Source organism: Manacus candei, unplaced genomic scaffold, assembly GCF_025592945.1.
Source record: "Manacus candei isolate 608988 ecotype Guabito, Panama unplaced genomic scaffold, ASM2559294v1 h1tg000076l, whole genome shotgun sequence".
Lineage (NCBI taxonomy): Eukaryota > Metazoa > Chordata > Aves > Passeriformes > Pipridae > Manacus > Manacus candei.
This window is the reverse complement of record NW_026138124.1, coordinates 3,605,148-3,631,160: the sequence shown is the minus strand read 5'-3', so window position 1 is coordinate 3,631,160 and position 26,013 is coordinate 3,605,148. Positions and strand designations below refer to the sequence as shown.

Below are 26,013 nucleotides of genomic sequence, written 5' to 3'. Positions count from 1 at the left end.
AGGTGACGGGGTACAGCCAGCCCCAGTACTCTGGGAGCATTAAAGCAAACAGGATGCCAAGCACCCTCAGGAGCAATGCCCCCAGGAATAACACTTCTGCCAGGAGGAAGCTTTGCCCTCATGGGATCCACAGCTTTACAGTACCTGACTCCCTACCTGCAGACAGAGAGGAAGCTGGCAGGGAACTAGGTGCCATATTCCCAGTACTCCCCAGCACGAAAGCAGGACACAGGAGACCAGCAAACACCTCCAACTCGTTGACTCTTTAGTGAGGAGGCTGGATATCATGTCCTGGCTGACCTGGAGCTCAGTTGGCTTGTTGCACTCAGGAAGGTAAGTGACAGCATTGCAGACACCAAGTGGCCAGAGCACTGTCTGCCACTCCCACCTTCAGCAGGCAAGAAGGGCTGGAACCTTTGCAGTTGGCTGTTGGGCAGCACCTGAGCCAGTTTACACCATCAAGAGCCACAATGATCTGTCCCAGCAAGTCCCAGGCCTGGGGTGCCCACCTGTGCCATCCACAGGAGGCTCGCTGGAGGCACCCACATGCCACCTTCCAGAGCAGCAGCGTCCAGAGCAATTCAGAAGCGAGGGCGGCGCTTCCGACCTGTGTATTTCGTGTCTGCTCGCACCTCCCTGTGGGGAAAAGCAGGGAGCAGCTCAGCACCACCCACAGGTCACCTGGGGGGGGGAGGGAGAGGGCTTGGGGCAGGAGTTTGGACAGGTGACAGCAGGCCAGACCAGCCTCAGCTGAACTCACTTGCCCTGTCGTCGTCTACGCTCCTTCTTCTCCAGGATCCAGTCCCGGCTTTTCTTCACAGACTTGCCCTTGATGTTTTTGAACCGTGTCCTACGGAGAGAGCAGACAGCAGCTGGAGAGGAACTGAGCTGTGGGGGCACAGTTCTCTGCCCCAGAGGATTGTCACCCAGAACTGGGTCACAAAAGCAGCGAGTTCCCCTCCCACCAGCCTTGGATGAGAAGCTCAGACAGCTGTGGGGCAGATGCCAAATGGTCCAGCTCCAGAAAGCTGGAGAAGAAGGTTGCTTCCAGCCCAGGCTCTGAGCTGAGGGATATTGACCCTTTACAGACTGCAGCAGGCCCCCTGTGCCATACCTGACACACCAGCAGCACACTGGGCTCTGGGATCTTGGGGGATTACGGACTCAAGTACAACCAGCTTCCCCTTGCCTGCCCTACTCCAAACAAGAAGGCAAAGTCTCTGGCTTCCCAAAAATTTCCCAGTTCTGCTACTGCCCTCCAAGACGAGGTACCCCTCGGACTAAGTGAGCAGAGAACAGCAGTGTAAGAGGTAGGAAAACATGGCAGCCACAAGCTCCTGGCAACCACGACGACTTTCCTCTGGTTTTTATTCTCTGTCTCTCCCACTGGCTGCAAGAGGGGCTCCTCCCTGCACCACTGCCATGGGAGGAGACCTGGACAGCAGGAGAAACCCCTCAGGCCACAGCTAAGCAGAGCCAAGCAAAGAACTGGACAGCAGGAAAAAGGGAACACCAGGATTCAGGCAAGGCAGCCTGCCTCCATGCTTGGCATTACCATCCCTGTAAATATTCCCACTTCCACACCACTGGTCCCAGCTGGAGAGCCCAGTGCTGGACAGAAAGCACCAACAGCCCCATGGCAGAGCCCTCCAAACTAACCAGTTCTGCTCCCTGTGTCTGGGCCCTTGGGGAAGATAAAGCAGTGCCCACCTGGGCTGCCAAAGGTTCTCCCAGTCCCTCCCCTCCCGTTACGTCTCACACGGCAGCACTGTGGTCCCCAGTAAAACCCAGCTTTTCCCACTCCTTGCTGAGGAAAACCTGCAGCTTCAGCCCCACACAATACCTCTCATTGGTGAACTTTGCCTGGTGCAGCTCTTCATCAGCACACTCTGTACCAAGGCCCTGGAAAGCAAAACTGGGAAGTTGTGCTCTCCTCTGGAGCAGACACAGCTGACAGCCATACCATCGGACTTAAGGGGAACACAGGGATTTGCAAGGGGAAGGAGTGGAGCAGGAACAAACTGGTCTTCCAGAAATTGTACCAAAGAAAGCACAAGTCAGGGGAATAGTTTTAAGCTGAAAGAGGGCAGGGCTAGATTGGATACTGGGAAGAAATTCTTCCCTGCAGAGGGTGGGGAGGCCCTGGCACAGGTTGCCCAGAGAAGCTGTGGCTGCCCCATCCCTGGGAGTGTCCAAAGCCAGGCTGGATGGGGCTTGGAGCAACCTGGGCTAGTGGAAGGTGTCCCTGCCCATGGCAGAGGGGTGGAACGAGCTGAAGTCCCTCCCAAGCCAAACCATTCCATGATTCTATGATAGAAGGACTTGGTGACTGGCAGCAAATGTATACATGAAGTCACATCTACCCACGCAGAGCTACCTGGCTCCCACTCTGCCCACAGCTCTTCCACATCACCCAGCAGCCAGGACAGCAGCTCTGCTGCCTCCTGGAGCTCCTCACCTTTGGTAACGTGCCAGATGCACCCACAAAGAGACAAAGGAAGAACCTGAAAGAACAAGAATAAAGAGCACGAAGGTGGGATTCAGCATGTGGGGCTCAGTCCCAAGCAAGACTGGGATGGTTTATAAGAGAATCAGATTTAAGCTGTAACCTCTGTCTAGGACTCTATCAGAGAAAGAACAGCTTGAGGAAAAAAGAAAAACCACTGCTAAACCCAAGCCTCAGCCCAACCACACCCACAGAGACCCAGGACTCACTTCTTGGCTTTGGCACTGTTGGGGTAATCGACCACCATTCCCCCAGTAAATCCAGCTCTCATGGCTTGGGCTGTGATGAGCTCCAGCTAGAAAGAGAAGCATGTGCAAGAATTAATTAGCAGTGATCCCCCAGGAATGCCCAGGATACCTCTGGGAGGACCACAGCTGACTGTGCATCCCCAAGATGCATCCAGACACCAGTTCCCTGCCTTTGTTTGGTTCTCCCTGCTCCTCAGTCTACCCTGGGTTAACTCTCTTGGAAAGGGATACTGAGCTGGATTTTCCAGCCCTGGGGAGTTACAGTGCAGTGCTGGTGACTATAGCCCAGACACACAGGAGAAAATCTAGGACAGCAGGTTCAGATGGTGTCCTGCCACTTTTGATTTTAAGGCTCAGCCCAAGAAAATCTACAAAGCAACAGAAATTGCACAGGGTATTCTCCTTACAGGTTATTTCTCTGAGCTCTCGAGGAGCCTTCCAGCTGGCAGGAAGGACAGAGACACAGAGCTGATGTGGAGGAACATGATGCACTCAGAGCCCCAAACAGCACCCACACCCCCTCCCTGCTGACTGATGGCCTGTACCTGCTCTGAGTTCTCGGGGTACAGCTGCAGCACGGCTCGGGATCCTCGGGCCTACAGGAAATAAAGCTGGTCACAAACCTGTGTCAGTGCAGACAACCCCTTTGGTCACCCCATCCCTGCCCCAGACACGAGCTCCCCCCTCCCCAAAACCTCCCAGAGCCAGTGAGCCATGAGGGATCACAGAAGGCAGTGGGTGCTCCTGCCAGTCCTGCCTCAGAGCAGCATTTACTTAAAACACCTGACCTAAAATATCTTGCTAAAAGGCATGAGCAAGGAGGCAAGAGCAGAAGAGGCCTGGCAGGGAGAGTGTGGCACTTACCAGGGCAGTGTAAAGAGTGGAGAAGAATCTGTAGAGGCGTTTGGGGGGGCTGTGTGATTTCTTGTCAGCGTTACAGAGCCACTGCACTGCAGAAATACTGAGGAGCAAAACAAGACCCCCCCCAGGACACTGAGTCATCAGTTCCTTCCCAGAGCCTGTCACCTCCCTTTGAGCTGAATTCCAGCATCAAGCACGTGCTGGGCCTCAGGGAAATTATTTTATTTCCTTCATGTAGCTTTGCCTTCTGTTTTGCAGTTACACAAACCCCTCTGGAGACTCACTACGCCAAATCCCAACAAGGTGCAGTAGTTATTCAAGGCCAAAAGCATCACCAAGCATCCCCTTTAAGCCAGGTGCTCAAATCTTAGGATCATGGAATGGTTTGGGTTGGTTGAGAGTAAGATCATTCCAGCCCCTGTCATGGGCAGGGACACCTTCCACCAGATCAGGCTGCTCCAAGCCCCATCCAACCTGGCCTTGGACACTTCCAGGGATGGGGCAGCCACAGCTTCTCTGGGCAACCTGGGCTAGGGCCTCCCCACCCTCACAGGGAAGAATTCCTGCTGTATATGTCACCTCCATTTCCTCTCCTTCAGTTTGGACCCATCACTCCTTATCCTATCACTACAAACTCCTGATGATAACTCAAGAGCTCAGCTGTGACCCTTGCCTGGCCAAGCAGGTTTTCCCAATGAGCAATCCCAACCAGAGCTTTTGGATCAGCAATGGACAGTCCCTGCTCCTTCCCAGCACCTTCCTGAGCTATTCTCTAAGCAGAAAAGTGCTTCTGTCCCCTCCATCCCAAAACCAACCATCAAACCCTTGATCCAGGGACTGACCTTGCTGAGCAACACTACAGACACACTTTGTTCTCCTCGTTGGTGCAGGTCTCAGCCCTCCTGACAATATCCCCCATTTTATTTCCTTCAACAAAATTCCAAGCTCACCAGCACAAAAGGTGCTTGAGAAACAGCTGACAGGAGCTGCTGCTTCTACCACCCAAAACCTTGGAGGTTTGCCCCAGAGTGATGGAGCCAAGTAGCACAGGGAGCAAAGAGCAGCTGACAAGGGCAGTGCTGCCCACCTGTGATGCACCAGACATGCACCACGTGTGCTGTGCAGTTCTGTAGAGCACCAGGAGAGCTCAGTTATGGGCACAGACTCACCTGATACAGCCGTCAAACATGCCAGGCCTGAAGGGAATGCCGTGACCCACATCTGCCAGGAGCAGGTCTCCTTCCACCTCCCTCTCCACAGCCACATCTGCAGAGAACAGAGCACGGCTCAGGCAACCAGCTCCTGCCTTCGGGGACCTCTGAGGCGAGGTGGGTGTGCCAGGGGAGGAGGGTCTGCTCACCCAGCATGGCAGGGCTGATGTCCATGCCAATCCAGTAGTGCCCCTCCTCAGAGATGTAATCCCCGCTCAGCCCTGACCCGCAGCTGGAGGGAGGAGCAGGGAAAGCGCAGAGTTCACCGGGCTGGTCTGAGGGTGCTGCTGCCCAGACACAACGCTGCAGCAGCCCATCCCTCTTCTTCAGCTCACAAGAGACACCCACCACAACGCACCCCTCCCACCCTCCCCCGGCCCCAGGCACTCGGTGTGTGCCACTGCACCGGGCTCACCCCACGTCCAGCAGGAGGCACGGCCGGTCCTCGGGCAGCCCCAGCAGCTCCACGGCGCGCTCCGACATCTGCGACTGGATCTCCACTACCCGAGAACTGCGAGACAGGGAGGGAGCACGGGCGACAGGCGAGGCCTCCTCGCACCCTCCCATGGCAGGATGTGACCCCCTCCCCTGCCCTCCCCTCCCACCCCGCCGATGCCTCACGGCAGGGCCGGGCCCCCCCGACCCCAGCAGGATCCAGGCCCGATTCTCCCCAGCCACGGTGCCCGCCCCATGACGAGACCCCCCCGCCCGGACCACCGCGGGTCCCTGCCGGCACCGCAGCCCCGGTCCCGCCGTACTTCTGCGTGTACTTGCGCGCCTCGGCCTCGTCGTAGAACTGCAACGAGAGAGCGGCGGGGGCGGTGAGGCCCAGAACCCCGGGAGGGACCCCGGAGGGAGCTCCAGAAGGAGTCCGGTTCCCCCCCGCTCCCTCCCTCCAGTCCCGCCGCTCACCAGCTCGGGCGGCCCGCGGTGCTCGGGCCGGCGCCCGCTGCCCGCCATGCTGCCGCCTCCGCGTGACGTCACTGCCGCGCGCCGCGACGCCGCCTGACGTCACCGCTTCGTTGATCACTCCTCCGCGTGACGTCACCGCCTAGATGGTCATGCCTCTCCGTGACGTCACTGTCTCGCTGCTCATCCCGCGTGACGTCACCGTTTTGCCGGTCATGCATCTGCATGACGTCACCGTCCCGCCGGACACGCCTCCGAGTGACATCACCGCCCCTGGCCGCGCCCCCCCGTGACGTCAGTGCCGCGCGCCGCGGCGGGCACGATGGCGGCCGCGGGCGGGCGTTGAGAGGCCCCAATGGAGCCGGCGGCGCTCGGGCGGCTGCGGCGGCTCCTCCTCCCCGCGGCTCTGCCGCCGCCGCCGCCCTCCCGCTCCGCGCACACGGGCGGCTCCGGGGCCCCGCGGCCGCGCCGCGACCTCTACGAGGTGCTGGGCGTGCCGCGCACGGCCACGGCGGCGCAGATCAAGACGGCGTACTACGAGCAGTCGTTCCGCTACCACCCCGACCGCAACGCCGGCAGCGCGGCCGCCGCCGCGCGCTTCGCCGCCGTCAGCGAGGCCTACCGGGTGCTGGGCAGCGCCGCGCTCCGCCGCAAGTACGACCGCGGGCTGCTCAGCGCCGAGGAGCTGCGCGATGCCCCCCGGCCCGCGGGCCGCCCGCCCGCCGCCAGCGCCGCCCCGCCGCCGCCCCGCGCCCCCGCCGCCCGCCCCGGGCCCGTCCCGCCGCCCTTCAACTTCGACGCTTTCTACCGAGCGCACTACGGGGAGCAGCTGGAGCGGGAGCAGCTGCTGCGGGCGCGGCGGGAGCAGCTGCGGCTCCGCCGGGAGGAGGCCGCGGAGCAGGGGCGCGTCAGGGCTCTCTCCAACCTGTCGCTGGGGCTCATCTTTTTCATGGGCATTGCCATCATCTACGGCCTCAAGTGACGGCGGGGCGCCCCAGCTCCCCGGTCTCACCGGGGGGCTCGGCAGAGGGCTGGGGGTGCCCCCTGCACCTACAGTTGGCAAACACCGTGTGTCTGCTGTCGGGCCGTGACATTTCACTCTGCCGGTGTGACCTCTAGGGACGGTACATGACCAGTAGACTCCGTGGGCTGTGACCTGGCTCCTCTGCCAGTGTGACCTTCAGACACAGAGTGCCCCTGGCCGGCACAGGATGTGGGATTGGTGTGACCTCTGGATGCCCTCTGTGGGCCCTGCTCCACAGCCTGTGCTGTGCCACCAGCGTGACCTTGCAGAGGTGGTACAAGAGCCCCACAGGCTCTGATGTGCCCCCTCAGCTGATACCACCTGCAGACACAGGGCCTGCCAGGTAAACATGGCTCCTGGACGTTGGACCGGGCCGTGTCCCCTCCTTTGGCACAGCTGTGTGACCTTGGTGTGCCCCAGGTGCCTGTTATGAGCTGCAGCAGAGATTAAAGGCTGTCAGAGGGTGGTGTGTGCTGTGTGTGTTCAGGGCTGCGCTCACCCGTGCTCACGTGTGGCTCTGTGGTTTCTGCTAATCCCAGACCTGCCACCTCTGTGCTGTCACACCTGCTGGTACTACATCTCTGTGGGATTTTAGGAACGTTGATGTCCAAACTGCCTCACTGCCCTTGTCTGACCCTGCTCAGGGTGGTGAGTACAGAAGTGTTGGCTTCAGACTTGGCCTGGAAGGATGAAACCTGGGTCTGTGGTGGCTCACGTCCTGGTCAGCATGTGACATTGTCTGGAAGTGCTCCCCAAAACACTTCCATGTCTGAAGTTCTCTGTCCCGTCCAGGGCCTGCCAGGAACTTTGCACAAGCCCCTCCCTCTGAGGCCTTTGGGAGGGGTGCAGCTGGGAGCACCAAGTGCCATTAGCTGTGTTTTACGCATATCTGAGCATCATTTGCACATGAGAGTACTTGCCTATTTAAATACTGAAGTGTTTTAAGAACTGAAGATCTCTCAGAAGCTTCTCTCTCTCCTTGTTGTGATGGTTTCACCTGTGCTGTGCTGCTGCTGCCTGGAGGGAGAGAAGCTTCACAGCAGTGACCTGAGTGTGCCAAAGACTTTGTGTGGGGTGTGCAGGAGCCCAGCCCTCGTTATCTTATAACCCAGAGCCTGGGTCATGTTTTGTCCCAGCACAAGAATGTTAAAAGCAAATTCCCTGTGTTTTCCACTGTGGAGTTCTGTGATCCTGATCGGAGCCTGAGGCAGCGTCACAGCAGGAAGCACCACGTCCTGCTGTCTAGGATTGCTCTCTGCCTGTTCTGGAGAGCCTTGTGCCACTTTCAGCCACACTCCAGAGGTTGCTGTGTGCTTGGAGTAAATTTAGCCCAGGGACAGAGAGAGCTTTCCAGGGTCCTCTCGTGGTTGTCAGCCCATCCCTCTGTGTGGCATTACAGTGCTGAAGCATCAGTGTGGGAAAAGCAGGAGCCCAATGTTCACAAGTTACAGAGGGAAAGTCTCCAGAGTTGTGGCTCTGGCACATGCTGATGTGTTTTCATGCTCATTGTCGTGCTGTAAACCAAATCACTGGAAAGATCAGAGGTGGCTCTTCTGACAAAGTTTGTCAGAAAACATTCTTTTCCAGGCTGGAAAAGCTAGAGGTGTCCATGGGAAGCAGTGGGCACTAGGGAGCACCTCTCTAGCTCCTACCCAAACAGGTGGTTTGAGCAGTTCCTACTACTGGTTCTTCCTCAGGTCACCGTGATGTATCTTGAACATTAAAGGCATCCAGCCATAATTCTTTTGGTGGTTCTGGGTGGTAAATATTCCTTGCACTTGCTGGAAAACAGGAGTGAGGACAGGTGGGTGTTTCACATCCTGACTGCAGCTGGTAAAGAAGAGGATGGGGAGCTGGTTCCTGTGCTGGGAAGGGTGGGCAGCCTGCAGTGAGTGGGGCAGGGTGACCTCCCTGGGGAAGCATGGCATGCAGGGTGCCCTAAAACTTCTCCCCAGTGTCACCTTTGCCCTGGTCAGGCCTGACTGCTCCTCTGCTCCAGGAAGGATTTCAGGAGCTTGGGCACAAAGTGGCTGGAGCTGGTCCAAACACACAGACACACACACACGGTTCTGCCCCTTCCTCTCCTTGTGTCAATACTCTCGTTGCATTATTGTCGTTCCCCAGTTGTTTCCTTGGTGGAGAGGTGCAAGGAGCAACTGGATTTGATGGTGCTTCCCTTTAGCCAGGAGAGCACAGCCAGGGGTTCCAGGGAAATGCAGCAGGGCTGATGGTGACAGCAGTGCATGGTGGCAGGGGCTGGGTGAGCTGCACAGGGTCAGAGGGTCAGCAGAGGGTGAAGCTCTGTAACTGCCTGTGGCCTTGGCTGTTGTCACACCTCAGGAACCAGGATGGATCCTTAAGGGTACTGAACCACAGAGGGTTGTTTCTGTGAGAGGCTGATTTCCTGCAGCTAGAGGCAAGGCAGCCATGGGTCACAGCAGGAAACAGCTTCCACTCCCAGGTCTGCTGAGGGCTTTGCCTCTTTTTGAGGGTGTATCCAGTCCCTACAACACAGATCTCAGTATCAGACTGCAGTGGCAGCTGTCCACAGCCCCTCCTGGCCTGTGCCCTCCAGGGGAGGTCAGGGAGCATCCTGAGGACTCTGCTGGGAGAAGTGTGATGTTCACTGAGGGGACTTCTTCCTCCTCACTCTCAAGCCCACTGGGGCCATTTTTACACGTTTTCTAGCACATCTTACCCCTCACTTCATCACTCTGTAGCTCCACATTTCGTCTGCCTTCATGGTAAGTGAAGTATTGTATCCCTGCTGGATGCTGGTCCTTTGCTCCTCTTGCCCCTGACACCATGTTTTGCCACCAAAAGGAACTGCCTGGGGGTGAGTTGCTGGTAGGGCCACAGCTGTTACCCCATGCCAGGCCTGGACTTCACCCAGCTCTTTCACCTGAGGTTCCTTTGTGTTGCTCATTCCCACCCTTGAATCACAACAGTCATCACACCAAAGGGAAGCAACTAAATCTGAGTAATTGACCACTTGGTAATACTGTCACATCGAAAGGAAACCAAAAGTTCCAGGGAAGCTGAGACAAGCTGGATGAAGCCCGAGAGCCCCAGTGCTGAGGCCTTGCAAGCTCATTGCAGACCCCACTCCCCAGTCCTGTCTCAGCCCGTTCTCGTGGGTTGATGTCCCCATAACCATAGGTTTGGGGTGCTGAGCTGCTCATCTGGGGTGCTGGGTGCTGCAGCCTGGGGGTGTGGGGTCACAGAGCCCCATCAGGGTCTCTTCCCTCCTCCTGGAGTAGCTGGGCTGCTCGTTGGAAAGGAAGGGGTTAAACCTGGCTCCTGGAAGGTCTTTGGGGGTGCCAGTTGGGCTGGGGGCATGAGGGGCAGGGACAGGGAGCTGCAGGCTGGGGCAGCAGGGTCCTGAGCAGCAGTAAGGGGTGGCCATCAGCCTCCCCCCAGAGGGGCTGGTCTGGCAGGGCCGGGGCTGAGGGGACAGCCCCTGGGACAACCTCAGCCCTCACCTGCCCCAGGATCTGTGGGCAGAGCTCTGCACCCCGGTCCTGCTGCTGGTGGCTCTGCCCACCCAGGGAAGGGCTACCACGCTTGGCAGCACCCGAGGATGGGGGGGCAGCTCCCCCTCCCTTCAGCAACATCCCCTGCAGCCACTCCTCTGTTAATAGAGTTAATTGTTAATCGAGTTCCCTTGGTTAACAGCCCCAGTACCTGCCCCCGGGGGCCCAGCTGGGACACCCTGGCACCCCCATCCCTGGCTGGCCCCAGCTCCAGCCCAGGTTTACACCCCATTTGCACCCCCACTGCCCCGGAGATTGTGGCTTACAGGGTCTCCTGGGGACACACACACACACCCACCCCTTCTCTCCCAGCTGTCCTGGCTCTGGGAGCTGCTCCTTATCCAACCTGGCTTCCACAGAGCCAGTCTTGGGTAGGAAGGGGGGGCACTCCCAGCCTCCTGCCCAGGTTTGGCTGCACACCAGCTGGAGAGGGGCTGGACTGGGCCCAGGCTGCTCCCTGGCCCAGCAGAAATGAATGCACATGCACAACTGGTGGCAACCCTTCCTCCTCCTCCTCCCTGGGGTGAGCAAGGGCACCTTGCCCCCCTTAACGTGGCTGTGCTGGGCAGGGACAGGGAGAGGCAGGGGGAGCTGCCGTGCAGGCAGGAGGGGCACAGAGGGTCACCCTGTCTGCTGCCAGCTCCTTACTGCCTGTTAACTGATATTCCTGCCTGCTCCATGCAGGACCTTGTCTGCAGTCCCATCTTCCCTGTGAAGGGGTTGGAGCTGCTGGTGGGAGCAGAGAGGCAGACACCCCACATTCCCCAAGGGCACAGGGTGCACCAGGGGGCATGGACACTCCCTACCAGGACCACCCCAACCGGGGGGCCCAGCCACTCACCTGGGCCAGGACCAGCTCCAGGGTGAGAGGAACCTCCCCAGGGCAAGGGCTCACCTTGTTTGGCAGCTCTCCTGTGGTCCAAGGACCCCAAGGTTCCCCTCCCTGAAGGGGGGTGGTGGCCAGCCCAGCAGGACCATGGGGCTGCCAGGGCCAGCCTACACTCCTAGAGCAGGGCAGGTACCTGGGGTGCTACAGGGCTCCTATGGAGGGACAGACAGACAGACACCCAGGGCCATGGCAGCCCAGCTCACCTTGGTCCTTGGACTGCCCCTTTTAGTGTGTCAGCTCTGGTGGGACACACCTCCTCCCCAGGCTGCAGAGGCAGCTGCTCACTGTGAGGGTTCACACTCATGGAGCTGCCTTGGAGGTGACTCGGTACCTGCTCAGGCCAGTGAAGTTTGTCCTGGAGCTGGTGACAGACCCACACAGCACTGCCTGGGAGACCCACTGGTGGGGCCTGGCTGGTTTTTGGGTGGTTTGGCTCTTCATGCATTGTCCCACGTGGCAGGGCAGTGACAGCCCACCAGTGTTGCCTCTGCAGGTGCCTGGCTCTGGGCTCTGGCACACACCATATCCCCACGCCATTGCCTCAGGGTCCTCTCCTGAGCCGTGGGCTAAAGTGGTCTTCCTCTTCCAGGTGGGCATCCTCATCCCCAGGGAGAAGCCTTCTCACTCAGAGCAAACACCTCACTTGGGCCCATGTCCCCACACTGCACCCACAGCTCTGGGCATTCCACACTGTCCCCCTCAGGGTAGTCTGGGGCAGGTGGGCTTGTGCATCCCAGCCCCTCCAAACACTGCACACACAGTCCCACACTGACCAACTGGCCTCCTAAGTGCTCCTGCTTGGTCCCCTGACATCCCTGGTTAGGTCACCCCTGTGGGACTGGTACAGTGACCCAATCAAGCTCCTGTGCTGTGGCTGCCACCCTCCTGTAGTCCTTCCTCCTGGCTCCTGTGGTCCTTCCTCCTGGCTCCTGTGGTCCTTCCTCCTGGCATATGGCAAGCACAGAGCCTGACTGTGATAATCAGGCCTTTCATTGACAGGCTGAGCCCAAACTGAGCCTAGTGGGACCCAGGAAAGCAGGAGGTGCTCTGTGAAACCCCAGATATTCCAGTGACTACCATCTCTTCACCTGCCAATAAAGCCACAGTGGCTGGTCCCAAATTTATCTGACTTTTATCTGCTTTTAAACTCCCCCAGTCCCACAAATGAGGGCTGAAGTGGAGGGTGATCAGACACTGCAAGCTGATGATGCATATTCTGGGGGGCTTTGTAGCCTGCTTGGGATGATTTCCAAACAGTTTAGGTACCAGTGCCAAGCTGCAGGGTGGGCAGGCAACTGGGAAAGAAGAAAAGAATGCTACAACCAGACAGGGTCTGAGAACATGAGAAGAGCCTGAAACCAAACTGAAAGCTAAAAACAGCACAAAGAGACACCCCACAGCAGGGAACAAACAACCCAGGGTGCCCAGGAGGCTGCAACTGGAGGAACCAGGGCTGTCCCCCCTGGATAGGGGACACCACTCCCTGGTCTCAAAGCAACAGAGGAGCCTGGGATGACACGGGGTGAGCTCAGGCCTCCTGCCACCTTTTCCACTGGGGGTTGGTGAAACTGGGGAGGTAGATGGGAATGGCAAAGGGTACAATGGCCTTGAGGGGATGAGAAAGGTGGGCACAAGCACAGGCTGATGGGACCAGTGGCTGCCAAGCTGTGAGTGAACTGGGGTGAGGGCTTGGCTGCTGGCATGTGGCATCTCTGACCATTGAAGCCTTCACCATGTGCAGGGCCAAACTGGTCTCTGACACCTCTCTTTGTGGGAACACACACTTATGGGGGGCTCTGCACCCCTTGTGGGGGCTCTCACCTCCCCTGGGGTGGTGATGGGCTGAGCCAAGAGCAGGCATGATGCCTGGGGGCTCCTCAGGCTGGAGGGCCCTCCTTGGCTGCCAGTCACCTCTGAGCCTGGCAAGCTTCCCCCTGCAACCCCTTCCTCCCTGCCTGTCCCATCCTGCTGTTCACAGCCAGAGCCAAGGGGTAATACAGAGCATGGAAAGAGCCTTTATTTAGGAAGTATGTGCCACCCAGTGTCCCTGGGCCCTTTTCCCTGCTATCCCCCCCCCGACCGAGCCCACTGACATCCCTAAAAGCCACCCACCCCCACCTCCTCTCACTGTTCCTCTTGCTGTGGATGCAGAGACCTCCCCATGACAGCTCCCCAAACACAGGACCCCCTCCCCAGCCACAGCACCTGCCCCATCCCACCCCCAGCCAAGCACCTCCATCCCTCTGTGAGCACCCACCCCTGTGCCTGCCCCCCAGACCCCGCAGCCCCTCAGAGCTGTGCCTACACCACCCCCCACCCCACATGCTCCCTGGCCAGGGTGTTCCTGTGCAGCCCCGTGGAGGCACAGGAGCAGGGACATCCCCTATCCCTGCCCTGCTACCGGTGTGGAGGCTCCTGCTGCTGCTGCCGCAGCCGCTGCTGCCTGCGGACGGGCTGGGGGCTGAGCACGGGGATGTGTCCGACGAGGCGCAGGGGAGAGCCCGGGCTGGGGATTTCAGAGCAGGGAGATGCTGGCTGCTGTCCCAGGGCTGGGAGATGGTGCTTGGGAGGCGCAGCTGGCACGGGAAAAGGCACAACGGCCTCCGAGGGGATGAGGAAGGCGGGCACAAAGCCATAGGAGAGATCGAAGGCTTTGGGGGCTACTCCACTCCGTAACGGGGCAAGGCGGGCTGGTGGTGGGCTAGCCGGGGCACCTGGGCACTTCGTGGGGCCCGCAGGGTCCCTCCCCACCTGGTCCTTCTGCACCTGGTCCTTCTGCAGCAGCTCCTGCAGTTTCTCCAGCTGCGTCCGGCAGATGTGGGAGCGTGTGCGGCTCTGGCAGAAGGACTCCAGAAAGGACTCAAGGGGCAGGTCCTGGGCCAGGAACTGCTCTATCTGTACCTGCAGGATGGGCAGTGGGACACCATCAAGCCAAAAGAGCTGTAGGACCGCAGAGGGGGCACTCCTGGACCCTTGGACTCTTCTCCAGACCCTGGCATGTGGGAAGGCATGGAGAGCAGTCCAGGGCCCAGGCAAGGAGGGGGCAGCAGCACAGGGGTCTCAGCTGACTCACCTCTGACTCTGCTTCAGAGGCATCGAGCCTGGCTTGGAGCTGGCCCAGGGCGCTCTGTGGGCTCCACTTCTCCAGGTAAGCCTCTGTGTGTCAGAAGGGGATGGGGCTGCCAACCTTCCCCTGGGTGTCCCCACTGCTGGGGTTGCCACCTTTCCCATCCCAAAGCATCAGCTCCCCCCTCCCTTGAACTGAAACACTCCCAAACACATCCCTGGGGCCACCTGCACACCAAGACCTGCATCCCACCTTGGCATTATGGCTGCTCAGAGCATCTGTGGCTGCCCCATCCCTGGAAGTGTCCAAGGCCAGGTTGGACAGGGCTTGAAGCAACCTGGTCTGGTGGAAGGTGTTCCTGCTCATGGCAGAGGGTGGAATGAGATGATCTTTAAAGTGTCTTCCAACCCAAACCATTCTGTGATTCTATGACTGGTCCCAGCCGAGGGTTCGCTGTGTCACAGGCAGCGTCATCCCCCCACCGCTCCTGATCATGACTGGACCATTTCCCTGGGGCAGGTTCAAGGATGCTGAGCCCGCCTGGACCCTCATATTAATTAATACAGGCCATCCCAGGCTCTGCCCCATCCCATCGGCTGCACCTCACTCACCCAGGCGCTGCTGCTTGTCCCAACATGCCTCTCGGATCTCCCGCAGCTCCTGGTACTTGATGGCCAGGGAAGCCTTCCCGTCCTCCAGCCGCGGGCGCAGGGACAGGTTCACCCTGGCCTGGGTACAGTTTGAAGCCAAACACATCTCCCGCTCCTGCTGCAGACTCTGGAACTGCGGGGACGGGAGCGTGGGATGTGTGTCAGCACTGGGAGAAATGGGCAGAACCAGGCAGATCCAGCAGCCTGTTGGGCGGGGGTCCGAGTCCACCCAGGGGCGAACCCTCTCTTCCTGCACTGTCTCCATGGCTCTGCTCTGCCTGGAGCATCCCGGGGGGATGCAAAGGCTGGCGCCGGGCTACGAACGGAAAATCCCCGCGCCGGCTGCCCAACCCCTCTTCAGGAAAAGGGCTCGGCAGCGGGCACGGATGCCGGGGGGGACCCACGCACCCTCCCCTCGCTGCACAGACACTGTCTGGGCGGGGGGGGGGGGGCAGGGGAGACGCTGAAATGGGGCCGAGAGCGATTCCAGAATAACCTGCGCCCGCTCCCGCAGAGGAGCCGGGAGCGCGCAGGGCTCATCCCGGCTGCGCGGAGCGAGGCCAGGCTGGAAAGTGGGCGAGGGGCCGGGGCCTCCCCAGATCTCGGGGCTGCGGGGGGCAGCGGATGGGGTTTGGTGGCGGCGGGTTTGGTGGCCCGAGGCTGCAGCACAGGAGCCCCGCGCAGCCGTGGCCCGGACGCCCGAGCGAAGAATCCCCCGCCCCGCCGGTGGATTCTGCGGCTCCTCCAGAGCCCCCGGGATTACGGGTGTCAAGGAAGGGGCAGCGGGCGCCGGGGCCGGGACGGGCGGGGGATGCCCGGCCCCGCAGCGCCGGTGCCCGGGCCGCGGGCGGCTCCACCTTGCGCACCGGGACAGCCCCGCTGGGGCGAGCGGCGACAGCTCGGCCCCGCCGGCTGCGGGACACGGTCCCCCCCGATCCTCCTCGGTCCCCCCGGCCCCCCGTTACCTTCCTGCTGAGGCGGGCGGCGCGCTGCAGCCGCGGCTCGTCCTGCAGAAGCGCCCGGAGCTGCGCCGTGCTCAGCGCCCCGAGGCGGCGCGGGGAGCCGGGCGGCGCCGCGGGCCGGGACATGGGCCGGGGCCGGGATTGGGATCGGGATCGGGACCGGGACCCCCCCGCCCCCGCCGCCGGGAGCCGCGCGCGCCCCCCGCGCGCCGCCCCGCGCCCGCCGCCCCCGCCGGCCTTAAAGGAGCCGCAGCGGAGCACGAGGAGCTCCCGCTCCGCACCGCGCCCGCCCCCGGCCGGGGGACACCGGCACTGCTCCCGCTCCGCGCACCCTGCGCACCGCACCCGCTGTGCACACCCGATACCCCGCTGTGCCCACCCCGCACACCGCTGTGCGCATCCTGCACCCCGCTGTGCCCACCCTGCATCTGCTCTGCCCACCCGATACCCCGCTGTGCCCACCCGATACCCCGCTGTGCGCATCCTGCACCCCGCTGTGCCCACCCTGCATCCGCTGTGCCCACCCGATACCCCGCTGTGCCCACCCGATACCCCGCTGTGCGCATCCTGCACCCTGCTGTGCCCACCCTGCATCCGCTGTGCCCACCCGATACCCCGCTGTGCGCATCCTGCACCCCGCTGTGCCCACCCTGCATCTGCTCTGCCCACCCGATACCCCGCTGTGCCCACCCCGCACTCCGCTCCGCGCACCCTGCGCACCGCACCCCTCTGTGCGCACCCTGCGTTCTGCGTCCTACACCCCGCTCTGCGCGCCCTGCTCCCCTCCGTGCACCCTCTGCACCTCACTTGGCACAACCCGCATCCCGCACCCCGCTGTGCGCGCCTCGCACCGCCCCCGCGCCGGGAACATCCCGCACCCTGCTGTGCACATTCCACCTGCTGCCGCCGTGGTCTCACCCGTCTGGTGACACCCCGGTGACCTGTTCTCGCGGCTCCGGAGAGGCGGGAGCCAAGGGACACCCTGTGACTGGGACACCCTGTCACTACAGCTCTGTTTGAGCCCCTTTGGCCCCTAGGGAGGGCAGAGGTGGGAGCGCTGCCCCACTGGGAACTGCTGCCACAGGGTGCTGTGGTCACTAAATGTTTGCAGTGATTCAGACACCTAGAAGAAAAATTCCAGGACCTCCCAACAGCCATCTCTCCTTGCTGCTACCAGCTTGTGCTACTGGCATAGGAGAACTGCTCTTCCAGGCAACACAAATCCATGCTGGAGCTCTCCTGTGCCTCCTCTCCCCATGCTGTGGTGCCCAATACAAGGCAGGCACGGGCTGTGCACGGAGGTCCCACCAGTCCTCCGTGCTCTGGTTTGGGGGGCTCAGTGGTTGGTGCTGGAGGCCCAGGCTTTCCATTTCCTCAGACACCCCCAGCTGCAGGTGCCCCACACTCTGCAGTGCTGAGAGCCATTCCCTGGAGCAGTGTCAGGTCCTTTTTGGCTGGGACATCTCCCACTGCTCATTTCTCTCAGCATTTTCTAATTTCTCAAACCTCTCTGGATGGCTCCCAGTGTGCACTGGGCTCCACAGCTGGTGGGCCAGGGATGGGTTTTCCCGGGCGTGGAAGGTGAAACTCATGGCTGGTCCTGGAAGTGAAACTCATGGCTGTTACTGTGCTGCCCCAGCACAAAACCAGAAGGGGTTTGTGAAGGCCAAAGTGCTTCTCCAACACTTTGTCCTGGCAGTGCCAGAACTCTGTGGGATGGAGGAGTTGTAGCAGTCTTGTCCTGCAGCCTCACAGCATTAGCTCTTTAGTCTGCACTTTTCCTGGCAAAAATTCATCTAAATTGGTCTCAGAAACTTGGATATGGTGATCCCATTATGAACTTTGCCCTCATTAGTGTCTCCTAATGCAAGTGGAGAATTCCTCATTTCTAACATCTAACCTACTTCTCCTTTGCTTCTATTTCAGCTCACTGCTTCTCGCTCACAGCAGACATTTACCGACGACTTTGAAATCTTGTTTCTAGAGGATCAAAGTATGTCTGTGCAGACAGCCAGGCAGCAAAGAACACATCCTGACAGACAGAGCCTCCCAGCAGGAGTGGGACCCTGGCACCAGGACATTGCCACAGCTTCTGACCCAGGACTGTGAGTGTGGTGATGATGTGGGATGAGTTCTCCCATGTGCCTGGTCCCTTCTGAACCCCCCTGTGCAGATCCCAGGGCCTTTATCGTGGTGTAACTGGGTTTAATTTTCCTACATCCATTCCTGTGAGAAGCACTCAAGGCTTTCTGCCTCCAGGTTGAGCAACCTGGTCTAGTGCAAGGTGTCCCTGCCCATGTCAAGGGGGTTGGAATGAGAGATGAGCTTCCCTGCCACCCGACATGGGATTTCCCGAGTCCCATGGGAGCACACCAGGGACAGAGAACAGATGTCATTACTGGTGAATGAGCTCAAGCAAGCACATTTATTTGGATGCTTCACCAGACACTGCAGAGAGGCTCAGAGTACATGGAAATTTGTGGCATGCAGCTTTTTTGCTCGCTGTGAGTTCTGGAGGCGGGGAACTCTGACGTCACTCCAGGGCTGTGTCTTCCTCCCGCAGGGAAGGTACGTGGGGAATCCACAAATTTCACAACTAATTTTTTTATTCTTGATTATGAACATAATAACAAGGAATCACTGGCAAGCACAGGGGGATAGAGCTGAGCAGAGGGGAGCCTGCACTCAGAGTGGGGATTGGAAAGTGGCATTTCACTAAAGCCCTGCTATCTTTGGGCTCCTCGCTCTGCTCCAGAGGGGTTCATGCTCTTTGGCCATTCAGAGCCTTTGCAGAGTGTCCAGTGTGGACAGGAGGAGGAAGAAGCACTAACAATATGAAGCTGGTTTGATGAGGATAAGGGAGGATTTGCAGTTGCCCTTGCACAGGTTGCCCCATGTCATGCCACCCTTGTAATTCAGCCTCACAGAGTAACACGACGAGAACCACCACCCGCCCTCGTAGCTGTAGGCACAGTTCTTACTGTAAGTGTCCTGGTCCCGATCCTTTGTGGAGAATTTCATGTTGTCATGCATGTTGTTGGGATTGTCTGAGGTCATGGCATCCCCCGCCGTCCCGTTGTAGGCGCCCAGCCTCAGCCTGTAGCCATGGGACTCATCTTCCACGCTGAACAGGTTGTAGTCTGCGAAGCTGATGGTGTCTGCAGAGTCCTGGATAACAAACCTGACCTGGTAGACCTTCTGCTTGGCGATCTGGTGGATGTACTCGGTGCCCAGCCAGTACTCGGTGCGCACGTTCCCAAAGCCGAACTTGTAGGTGCTCCAGGACTCGGCCCAGGTGACTGGTGTGTCTCTCTGGTTCCTCTGGATCACGGTCCAGCCCCCGTGGGTCACATTCATCTCACAGTACACCACGAGGTGGTGGAGCCCTTTGGGCTGGATGATGTAGACACCGCTGTGGCTGCCACGGGGAATCTCACTGCAGTCCTTGGGCCAACCTGGGGCTGGAAACAGAGATGGTTATTAAATCCCACACAATGACATGCTGAAAGTGGGATATTCCTTTTGTGCCTAGATCTTTTTGCACACACATTCCTGCCACGGGCTCTGTTCCTGCCGCTGTATTCATGCCACGTGCTCACAGGAGTAAATAAAAATTTTAACTTGATCAGTGTAGTAGTTGAGCTTCACGTCTTCCTAAGACAGGATTCAAACTGATGGGGACACACTGTCTGGGCCTGGTGAGACCAAGCCAGGCATCACTGTCACCCAAGGACCCTTGCCCAGGTTGGGTTCAGTCTCACAGTGCTGTGGTGATTTGCCTGTGCCATGCAGGTGATGTATGATCACAGACAAATGCAAATCTGGGTGACAAAGCCACTTGGGGGTACAGCACAGAGGCTTTAGACCTTTGCAGTAATCTCAGAAACCCCAGAGAGATGGTGATCACAACATCAATATCGTTAACAGTTAGATCAGCCCTTGGAAACTCCACAGGGCAAAGCCACTGGTGTTCTCTGGGCTTACCCAAGTAGCTCTGTGGAGACTTCCTGACTTGGATTTGATTATGGCCTTTCCATGCTCCAGAGTGTCAGCACCTCATACAACAAAGAGCTGAACGCACCTACAGGCTCCTGGGAAGGGACTTGCTCCTCTCCCAGTACCTCTGCCACTGGTTGTCCCCACTCAGAGAGGACCTGTCTTTGGTCCTATGGGCTAATGTTGACCCAGCCAGTTCAGTAACACAGTCAGCCCCAGTCTTCTCATCAACTGTGTGGTGAAAATGGGAAAACTACCAATCACCACTCCCCAGTAATGTATCATCACTTTCCAGTTTGGATCTTCAGCTGGAAAATTCCCCACGCTAAAGGTCCTCATCGCCTCCTGAGCCCGGGACACGGCTGGTAACAGAGTCCCCTGAGGTTATGAGCTGTGGCTCCTCTGCAGCCCATCAGAAAACCAGCATTTTTCCTGGGAGGAGCCAGTGCATGTGTAGGACATGGAAAAGTGTCTTGAGAGTTGTTGGTGAGCCCAGCAGCAGTGAAACCTCCCAGGCAGACACAGAGACTCACCGTGACTTGCTGGTGGGTGGTGGCCGATGTCTCTGGCCTGTCGGACATGTCCATCACCATCACCTAAATTAACAGAACAGGGGAGACATGTCAAATGCCTGCTGGGAGAACATGATCTTCTCCAGATGATATTCCTGTTTTTCTCTTGCTGTCCCTAATTCCAGAGGAACTTTCTGATTTCAGATATCAGTAAGCCAGCAGTTTAGGGGAATTTACGTGATGTTAGAGTGGGGCAGGTGACCTTCTGGTGGAAAGGATTTTTGGGTACACTGTGTGGGGGAAAGACCCTAAGGGGGGGCAACAACACTGGGAAGATGGTTGTTAAAGTGCAGCAGCAGCAGCTTGGAAGGGACTCAGGAAGAAGAGGGGGAAGAAATAGGGGGAAGAAATGTGAGACCAGACACAGGAAAACTATTGCAGGTATCAGGAGTTGGGAGAGGGCTCTGCTCAGCTGGCTCAGAATGGAATTTGAAGGGTGTTGCTGGAAGAGAGGATGGTTTTCAGTGAGTTAATGCAATTCTTTTGTAAGGACATCTTCTGTGTATCCACTGAGAGGAATGAGTCACAGGCTTACGGAATCACAAAATTCATTCCTGTCCCCTCTCTGGAACAGACACCTCATCCTGCAGCTGCTGCTCTGACAGCCTCAAATACCTGCTCCCTGCCACCCTCAAATACCTGTTCCCTGCTTTCAGCTGGTGCTGTTCTACCCCCTCCCTTGTGAAGTGTTTAACTGATGGCTCTTGCACACTGTGTATAAGCCCATTCCTGACACAGTCAGCCTGCCAGATTTTTGGCTGTCTTTTTGTCTCCTTTTGACTCTCTCCACTGCCTGAGCCTGTGTGGGGTGGGAAACACTCATGTGACATGGTCCAGTGGACTTTCTTACCATGGCATTTACTTTTACTGCAGCCATATGAAACTGTTCACTCATGTTCATTTTGTAAGCCACAGTCTGCCCCTGCTCCTCTCTGCCTTCATTCCCCATCCATTTGGATGCACTCCTCCTCAAGTCAAGACTTGGAATGCTGGCCTGTCTTCTCTGGCATGCCTCCCTGCTCACCCAGCTTGCATTCATGCTGCTGCTATTTTCAGAGCACGCTACCAGTGCTGTGAGTGAGAGATCACAGAATCACAGAATATCCCGAGTTAGAAGGGACCCACAAGGGTCATCAGGTCCAACTCCTGGCCCTGCACAGAACAACCCCAAAAATCACAGCATGTGCCTGAGATCACTGTGCAGTCCAGAGCACATTTTCTTTCTCTCCTCAGACTTGCAGTTCCTGGTGAAGCCCAGGCTCTTGTCTCAGTCATGAGGCTCCCTGTGTTGGCAGTTTCTTGACAGCTGATGTGAAACCAGCACCAAACACCTGGACTTTGAGCTTTTCTGCCAGGAATTCATCCTTCTCCCTTGGAAGGGAACCAGCACTTTCTGTTGTGCCACGTTCCACCCACAGCCCCTGGTTTTTTTTTTTTCCAGGAGCATTTCTTGAAGGCTTTCTCATTGCTCCAACATACCCTGGCATCTGCAGGTTACTCTGTGCCACCACCTGGTCGCCACTGCCACCGGGTTGCCACCACCACCAGTGCCCCTGCTTGGACTCTTTGTATTAACTTCATTTAGTTCCTCTTTGTATGAGGACTCCCTTGAATTGAGTTCTCCCCTGACCTCATGATTTCCAGAGGTGGGGACCATTCTCCCTGTCCTTAAAACACACAATGAACATCTTTAACCCTGTTTCTCCAAGGAAGAGCCCGTGACCCTTGTCTTGGTCTTGCTGCCAGTGGGACCAAACCTGCCCCTTCTCCTGGGATCCTGTGAGGAGCTCTGTGGGATCTGACTGATCAGGACCTTATTTGCCTCTTCCTGTTGTACTGGACACTTACCAGGCTGGGGGGACTCTGGAGGAGCATTCATAATGTCGTCCATTGTGCCATTGAGGAGGAACAAGTTTCTTATGTCAAGGTCAGGAAGAGATGCTGCCAGGGCCAGCAGGCAGGTAAGAAGCAGAAGACAAAGGCACTGGGTAGCTGAAATGGGAAGAGATTGGAAAAAGAAGAAAGAGATGATAACTCTTCCATTAGAGAGCCATGAATCCCATTGGATTCCTTTACCTGCCGAGTAAAATAGGAAAATAAAACTCTTTCTGTGTAGAGCTCCCTCTTGGAGCCATGAGCCCCATGTAGATCAGCTCATTTATGAGAGACATCCTACTCATTACCAGGAGTCACTAGTGGTGGCACTGCTGAGGTGGTTTTTGAGACAGAAAAAGTGCCAAAACCTTGTCCAAACCCACAGTGCCTGTTCTGTAATCAGAAATCCCTGTAAAACCCAAGGCTGGAGGCTGGAGATAACAAGCAGGGTGAGCATGGAGGGAGGAATCCCCTTTCTTGCCAGCTCCCATCACGCTCCCAGACACACTCACCTTGTCTGAGCCCCGGGGCTGTGGGCAGTAAGACCCCGGGTGTCTGGGTGGGAACGAGCCCCAGGCAGGGCTGTGTGTGTGCAAGCAGCAGACAGAGAGGGGCAGCACAGACCTTCAGGAATTACAGCCTGGCTGGGGAACATGATGCCCTTTGTGTGGTTATGTCAGTTATGTGGCTACTTTAAAATTTCCATATGTAGCCAGCTGCTCTGGTCTGTTCTTGTTCAGAGCAGCAGGGGAAACCAGCACACTTTTTGCAATATTAAACTTAAGTAAAATAACAGGAAATTTACCATTATTCCTAAAGAGTGGAGCATCCATTTTCTAGTCTAGAATACTTTACACTTTCCTCAGAGAACTGAAAATTGCTTGTAAAACGGGCTTTCTGGCACTCCAGAGCTACACTGGTACAGCCTTGAAATAGCAGAGCATGCAGGCTCCTGCCCCAGTTCCCAACCCAAGGCACAGCGGGCTCAGACAAGGTGGTGGACTCGGCACTGGGATGTTCAGGGTGTGGGGAGGAGGGACCCTGCAGCAGACAAAGTGCTGGGGTGCTCTGTGACCCACAGCCACATGCAGAGGCACCATCCCATCCCATCCCACTCCATCCCATCCCATCCCATCCCACTCCATCCCATCCCACCCCACACTCACCCATGTCGCCTCTGCGGGGACCCTGCAGAGCACAGAGCTGGGTGGTTTTGGCCTGGCTGGAGGGGTGTCCAGCCTGAAAGTTATAGGGCTGATCAGGCAAGGGGGTGGAGGCACGAGACCCAAACCACAGCACTTGTCCTCTGCTTGGCAACAAGACCAGTGGCTTAGGGCTTATTTGCTCTCCACCATCAAGTGACCAGTCCTCACACAATGAAGCCTGCGTCTCACACAGGTGAAGAGCTTTCTTCAGAGGCAAAGCAAATAATTCGGTGCCCATAAGCAAATGTCTTAAAATAACCACAATTCGCAGTGCCCCGGCTGCCCCCCTGCCTTGGCAGGGTTTCCCCAGGGAACGACATTCTTGGGGCACCTCCACACAGTTTAACTGCTGAGCAAATACCCGGATGACATTCCCCTTCTGGATGGAAATCAAACATCAGACGTAAATCGCTCTCTCCAGAGCCGGCATTGAGCTCAACAGCCCCTGGGGACCCCACAGACCCTTCAGGGAAGAGGTACTCCAGTGTTCCTGGGAAACTGTGCCCCGAACTTCAGAAAGTGCCACTCCAGCTGCCTCCTGCCCCCCACTGCGCTGCCCCTTGCACAGCTCACACCGTGGTCCCCCTGGCACGATCACGGGTTGGACTTGTGGGCATGGTGACGTGACACTGATGTAAAATGGTCTCACTTCAAGCCCCTCTCTGCTCTAGGAGTGCCCACACTGTGGATGTCATACAGAAAATGCCAGACCTCCTTTTCCCCAGGGGTTGATGCCCACGGTGTTCTGAGTTATGAAGATTCCTGTGCCCCAGCATCCAACTTGGCCTGGATGGCCAGAACCTGTGGCAGAGTGGGCTGGAATTTTGTCACAGGCTGTGTCCCTGCAGTGTGGCTACCCATGGACACTCCTGTGGCTGCCCTGCTGCGCTGCTGACCAACAGCAGGTACAAGCAAGGCCAGGCAGAGACCCTCAGCAGGGCTTCTCCAACAACATCCAGCCCTCAGGCACCTTTTCCAGGAGGCCTATGCTGGGATTAGGGTGTGCAAAGCAGGCAGGAGAAAGGCCACAGAGGGGATTTCTCCAAACTCCCAGCTATATCCTGGGGCCCAGCTCCTGTGCAGTGTAAGTTTCATAAAATCACAGAATCCTGGAATGGTTTGGGTTGGAACAGACTTAAACACCATCTCATTCCACTCCTCTGCCATGGGCAGGGGCACTTTCCACTAGCCCAGGTTGCTCCAAGCCCCATCCAACCTGGCCTTGATCCATATTTAGTACTGAAAGAACCACAGATCTGTTTGTGGCTTCATCCCAGGCTGCAACTGGAAAAACGCACCCGGGAGGGTGAGGGAAGGGATTATTCCTTTCCATGGGTGAGACAGCAGATGGAGTGCTGTGTCCTGTGTGGGGGTCCCCCCTGCAGAGCAGTGGCTTCAGCTCCAGAAGGATCCAACTAAGAGCCCCAGGACAGCTGAGGCAGGAGCACATGGCATATGTGGAGAGGCTGAGAAAGACGGGCTTGTCCAGCCCGGAGAAGGGAAGGCTGAGGTGGGATCTTGTGACTGCCTACAGCAGGAGGGTAAGGAACAGGTGGAGTCAGGCTCCTCAGGGCACTGTGTCTTATTTTGGACCCCTCATTGCAAGAAACAGACTGGAGCAAGCCTGGAGGCCACCAGACTGGCTGGGAGCCTGGAGTTCAGGATGTTTCAGAATTGGAGAGAACTGGGCTTGTTCCACCTGGAGAAGAGCAGGCACTGGAGAGGTCCTATTGCTGATGGCAATCATCTCATGGGAGGAACAGAGAACAGGGAGCTGGACTGTTCAAGGAGGTCCACGGTGGTGAGATAAGAAGCAATGGATCTAAGTCAGAACATGGAAAGTCCACTTGGAAATAGACACTTTCTTTAACATGAAGTTGGTCAAATACTGGAACAGGTGGCCAGAGAGAGGCTGTGGGATTTCTGTCCTTAGAGGTTTTCAAGACTTGACTGGACAAGGACCTGATTGAGCAGGGACTGGACTTGATGGCTTCCAGAAGTCCCTTCCAACCTAAATTAATCTATCACCCATCTATGACTCTCCATGGAGGTGCACAGGGGAGGATGAGAGTCAACAGACATAAGGGACAGGAGGAAATTATACATATAAAAAAAAAATCAGCCCAAGGGTATTCAAAAACTGAAAAAACCCAAAGAGAAGTTGTGGGACCTCCATTCCTTGACATTACAAGTGACCCAGATGTGACCCTAACCAGCCCATTCAAGTAATTCATTGCTGCTTTGGCCACTGCTTTGTCTTCCTTTACATAGAATCCTGGAATCATAGAATATGCTGTGTTGGAAGGGACTCATCAGGATCACTGAGTCCAACTCCTGTGGGGCCTGTGTTCCTGCTGCCAGCAGTGATCCCAGAGGTGGCTGCCCAGCAGCAGCCAGCCTGTGAGTCCTGGCACAGGCACCCCTATGTGCTGTATTAGCTTTGGGGAAGCCCATGGGAGCCCTTAAGTCCCCCACTTCCCCTGCCCCCCAGAAAGGGTTCTTCCC

General features: G+C 57.7%; 4 protein-coding genes across 6 annotated transcripts; 1 reads left to right on the top strand and 3 right to left on the bottom strand.

Annotated features, from left to right (window-relative positions):
- Nucleotides 1–246: 246 nt before the first annotated feature.
- Nucleotides 247–6,046, bottom strand: BUD23 (BUD23 rRNA methyltransferase and ribosome maturation factor). 2 transcript variants are annotated; one of them, XM_051809329.1, is made up of 12 exons: nucleotides 5,739–6,046; nucleotides 5,585–5,622; nucleotides 5,242–5,337; nucleotides 4,976–5,058; nucleotides 4,785–4,881; nucleotides 3,619–3,715; nucleotides 3,300–3,350; nucleotides 2,716–2,801; nucleotides 2,459–2,504; nucleotides 1,844–1,902; nucleotides 761–850; nucleotides 247–636 (listed from the first exon to the last, which is right to left on the bottom strand). In XM_051809329.1, exons 1-12 carry the CDS (start codon nucleotides 5,784–5,786, stop codon nucleotides 582–584), a joined length of 846 nt encoding a protein of 281 aa, XP_051665289.1. In that variant the 5' UTR covers nucleotides 5,787–6,046; the 3' UTR covers nucleotides 247–581. The 2 variants fall into 2 exon arrangements, with proteins under 2 accessions (XP_051665289.1, XP_051665290.1); XM_051809330.1 differs by lacking the exons at nucleotides 247–636; nucleotides 761–850; nucleotides 1,844–1,902 and adding an exon at nucleotides 1,924–2,307.
- DNAJC30 (DnaJ heat shock protein family (Hsp40) member C30) lies at nucleotides 6,036–8,499 on the top strand. Its single transcript, XM_051809344.1, has one exon. It carries the CDS (start codon nucleotides 6,091–6,093, stop codon nucleotides 6,715–6,717), a length of 627 nt encoding a protein of 208 aa, XP_051665304.1. The 5' UTR covers nucleotides 6,036–6,090; the 3' UTR covers nucleotides 6,718–8,499.
- A 4,803-nt stretch (nucleotides 8,500–13,302) lies between these two features.
- VPS37D (VPS37D subunit of ESCRT-I) lies at nucleotides 13,303–16,029 on the bottom strand. Of its 2 annotated transcripts, XM_051809326.1 has the most exons (4): nucleotides 15,864–16,029; nucleotides 14,860–15,031; nucleotides 14,255–14,337; nucleotides 13,303–14,082 (listed from the first exon to the last, which is right to left on the bottom strand). In XM_051809326.1, exons 1-4 carry the CDS (start codon nucleotides 15,984–15,986, stop codon nucleotides 13,579–13,581), a joined length of 882 nt encoding a protein of 293 aa, XP_051665286.1. In that variant the 5' UTR covers nucleotides 15,987–16,029; the 3' UTR covers nucleotides 13,303–13,578. The 2 variants fall into 2 exon arrangements, with proteins under 2 accessions (XP_051665286.1, XP_051665285.1); XM_051809325.1 differs by lacking the exon at nucleotides 15,864–16,029 and having other exon boundaries at nucleotides 14,860–15,837.
- A 2,166-nt stretch (nucleotides 16,030–18,195) lies between these two features.
- Nucleotides 18,196–23,601, bottom strand: LOC127480808 (fibrinogen-like protein 1-like protein). The gene is made up of 4 exons (XM_051809332.1): nucleotides 23,470–23,601; nucleotides 22,277–22,420; nucleotides 20,390–20,452; nucleotides 18,196–19,321 (listed from the first exon to the last, which is right to left on the bottom strand). The coding sequence occupies exons 1-4, from the start codon at nucleotides 23,471–23,473 to the stop codon at nucleotides 18,687–18,689; spliced, it is 846 nt and encodes a 281-aa protein (XP_051665292.1). The 5' UTR covers nucleotides 23,474–23,601; the 3' UTR covers nucleotides 18,196–18,686.
- Nucleotides 23,602–26,013: the final 2,412 nt, after the last annotated feature.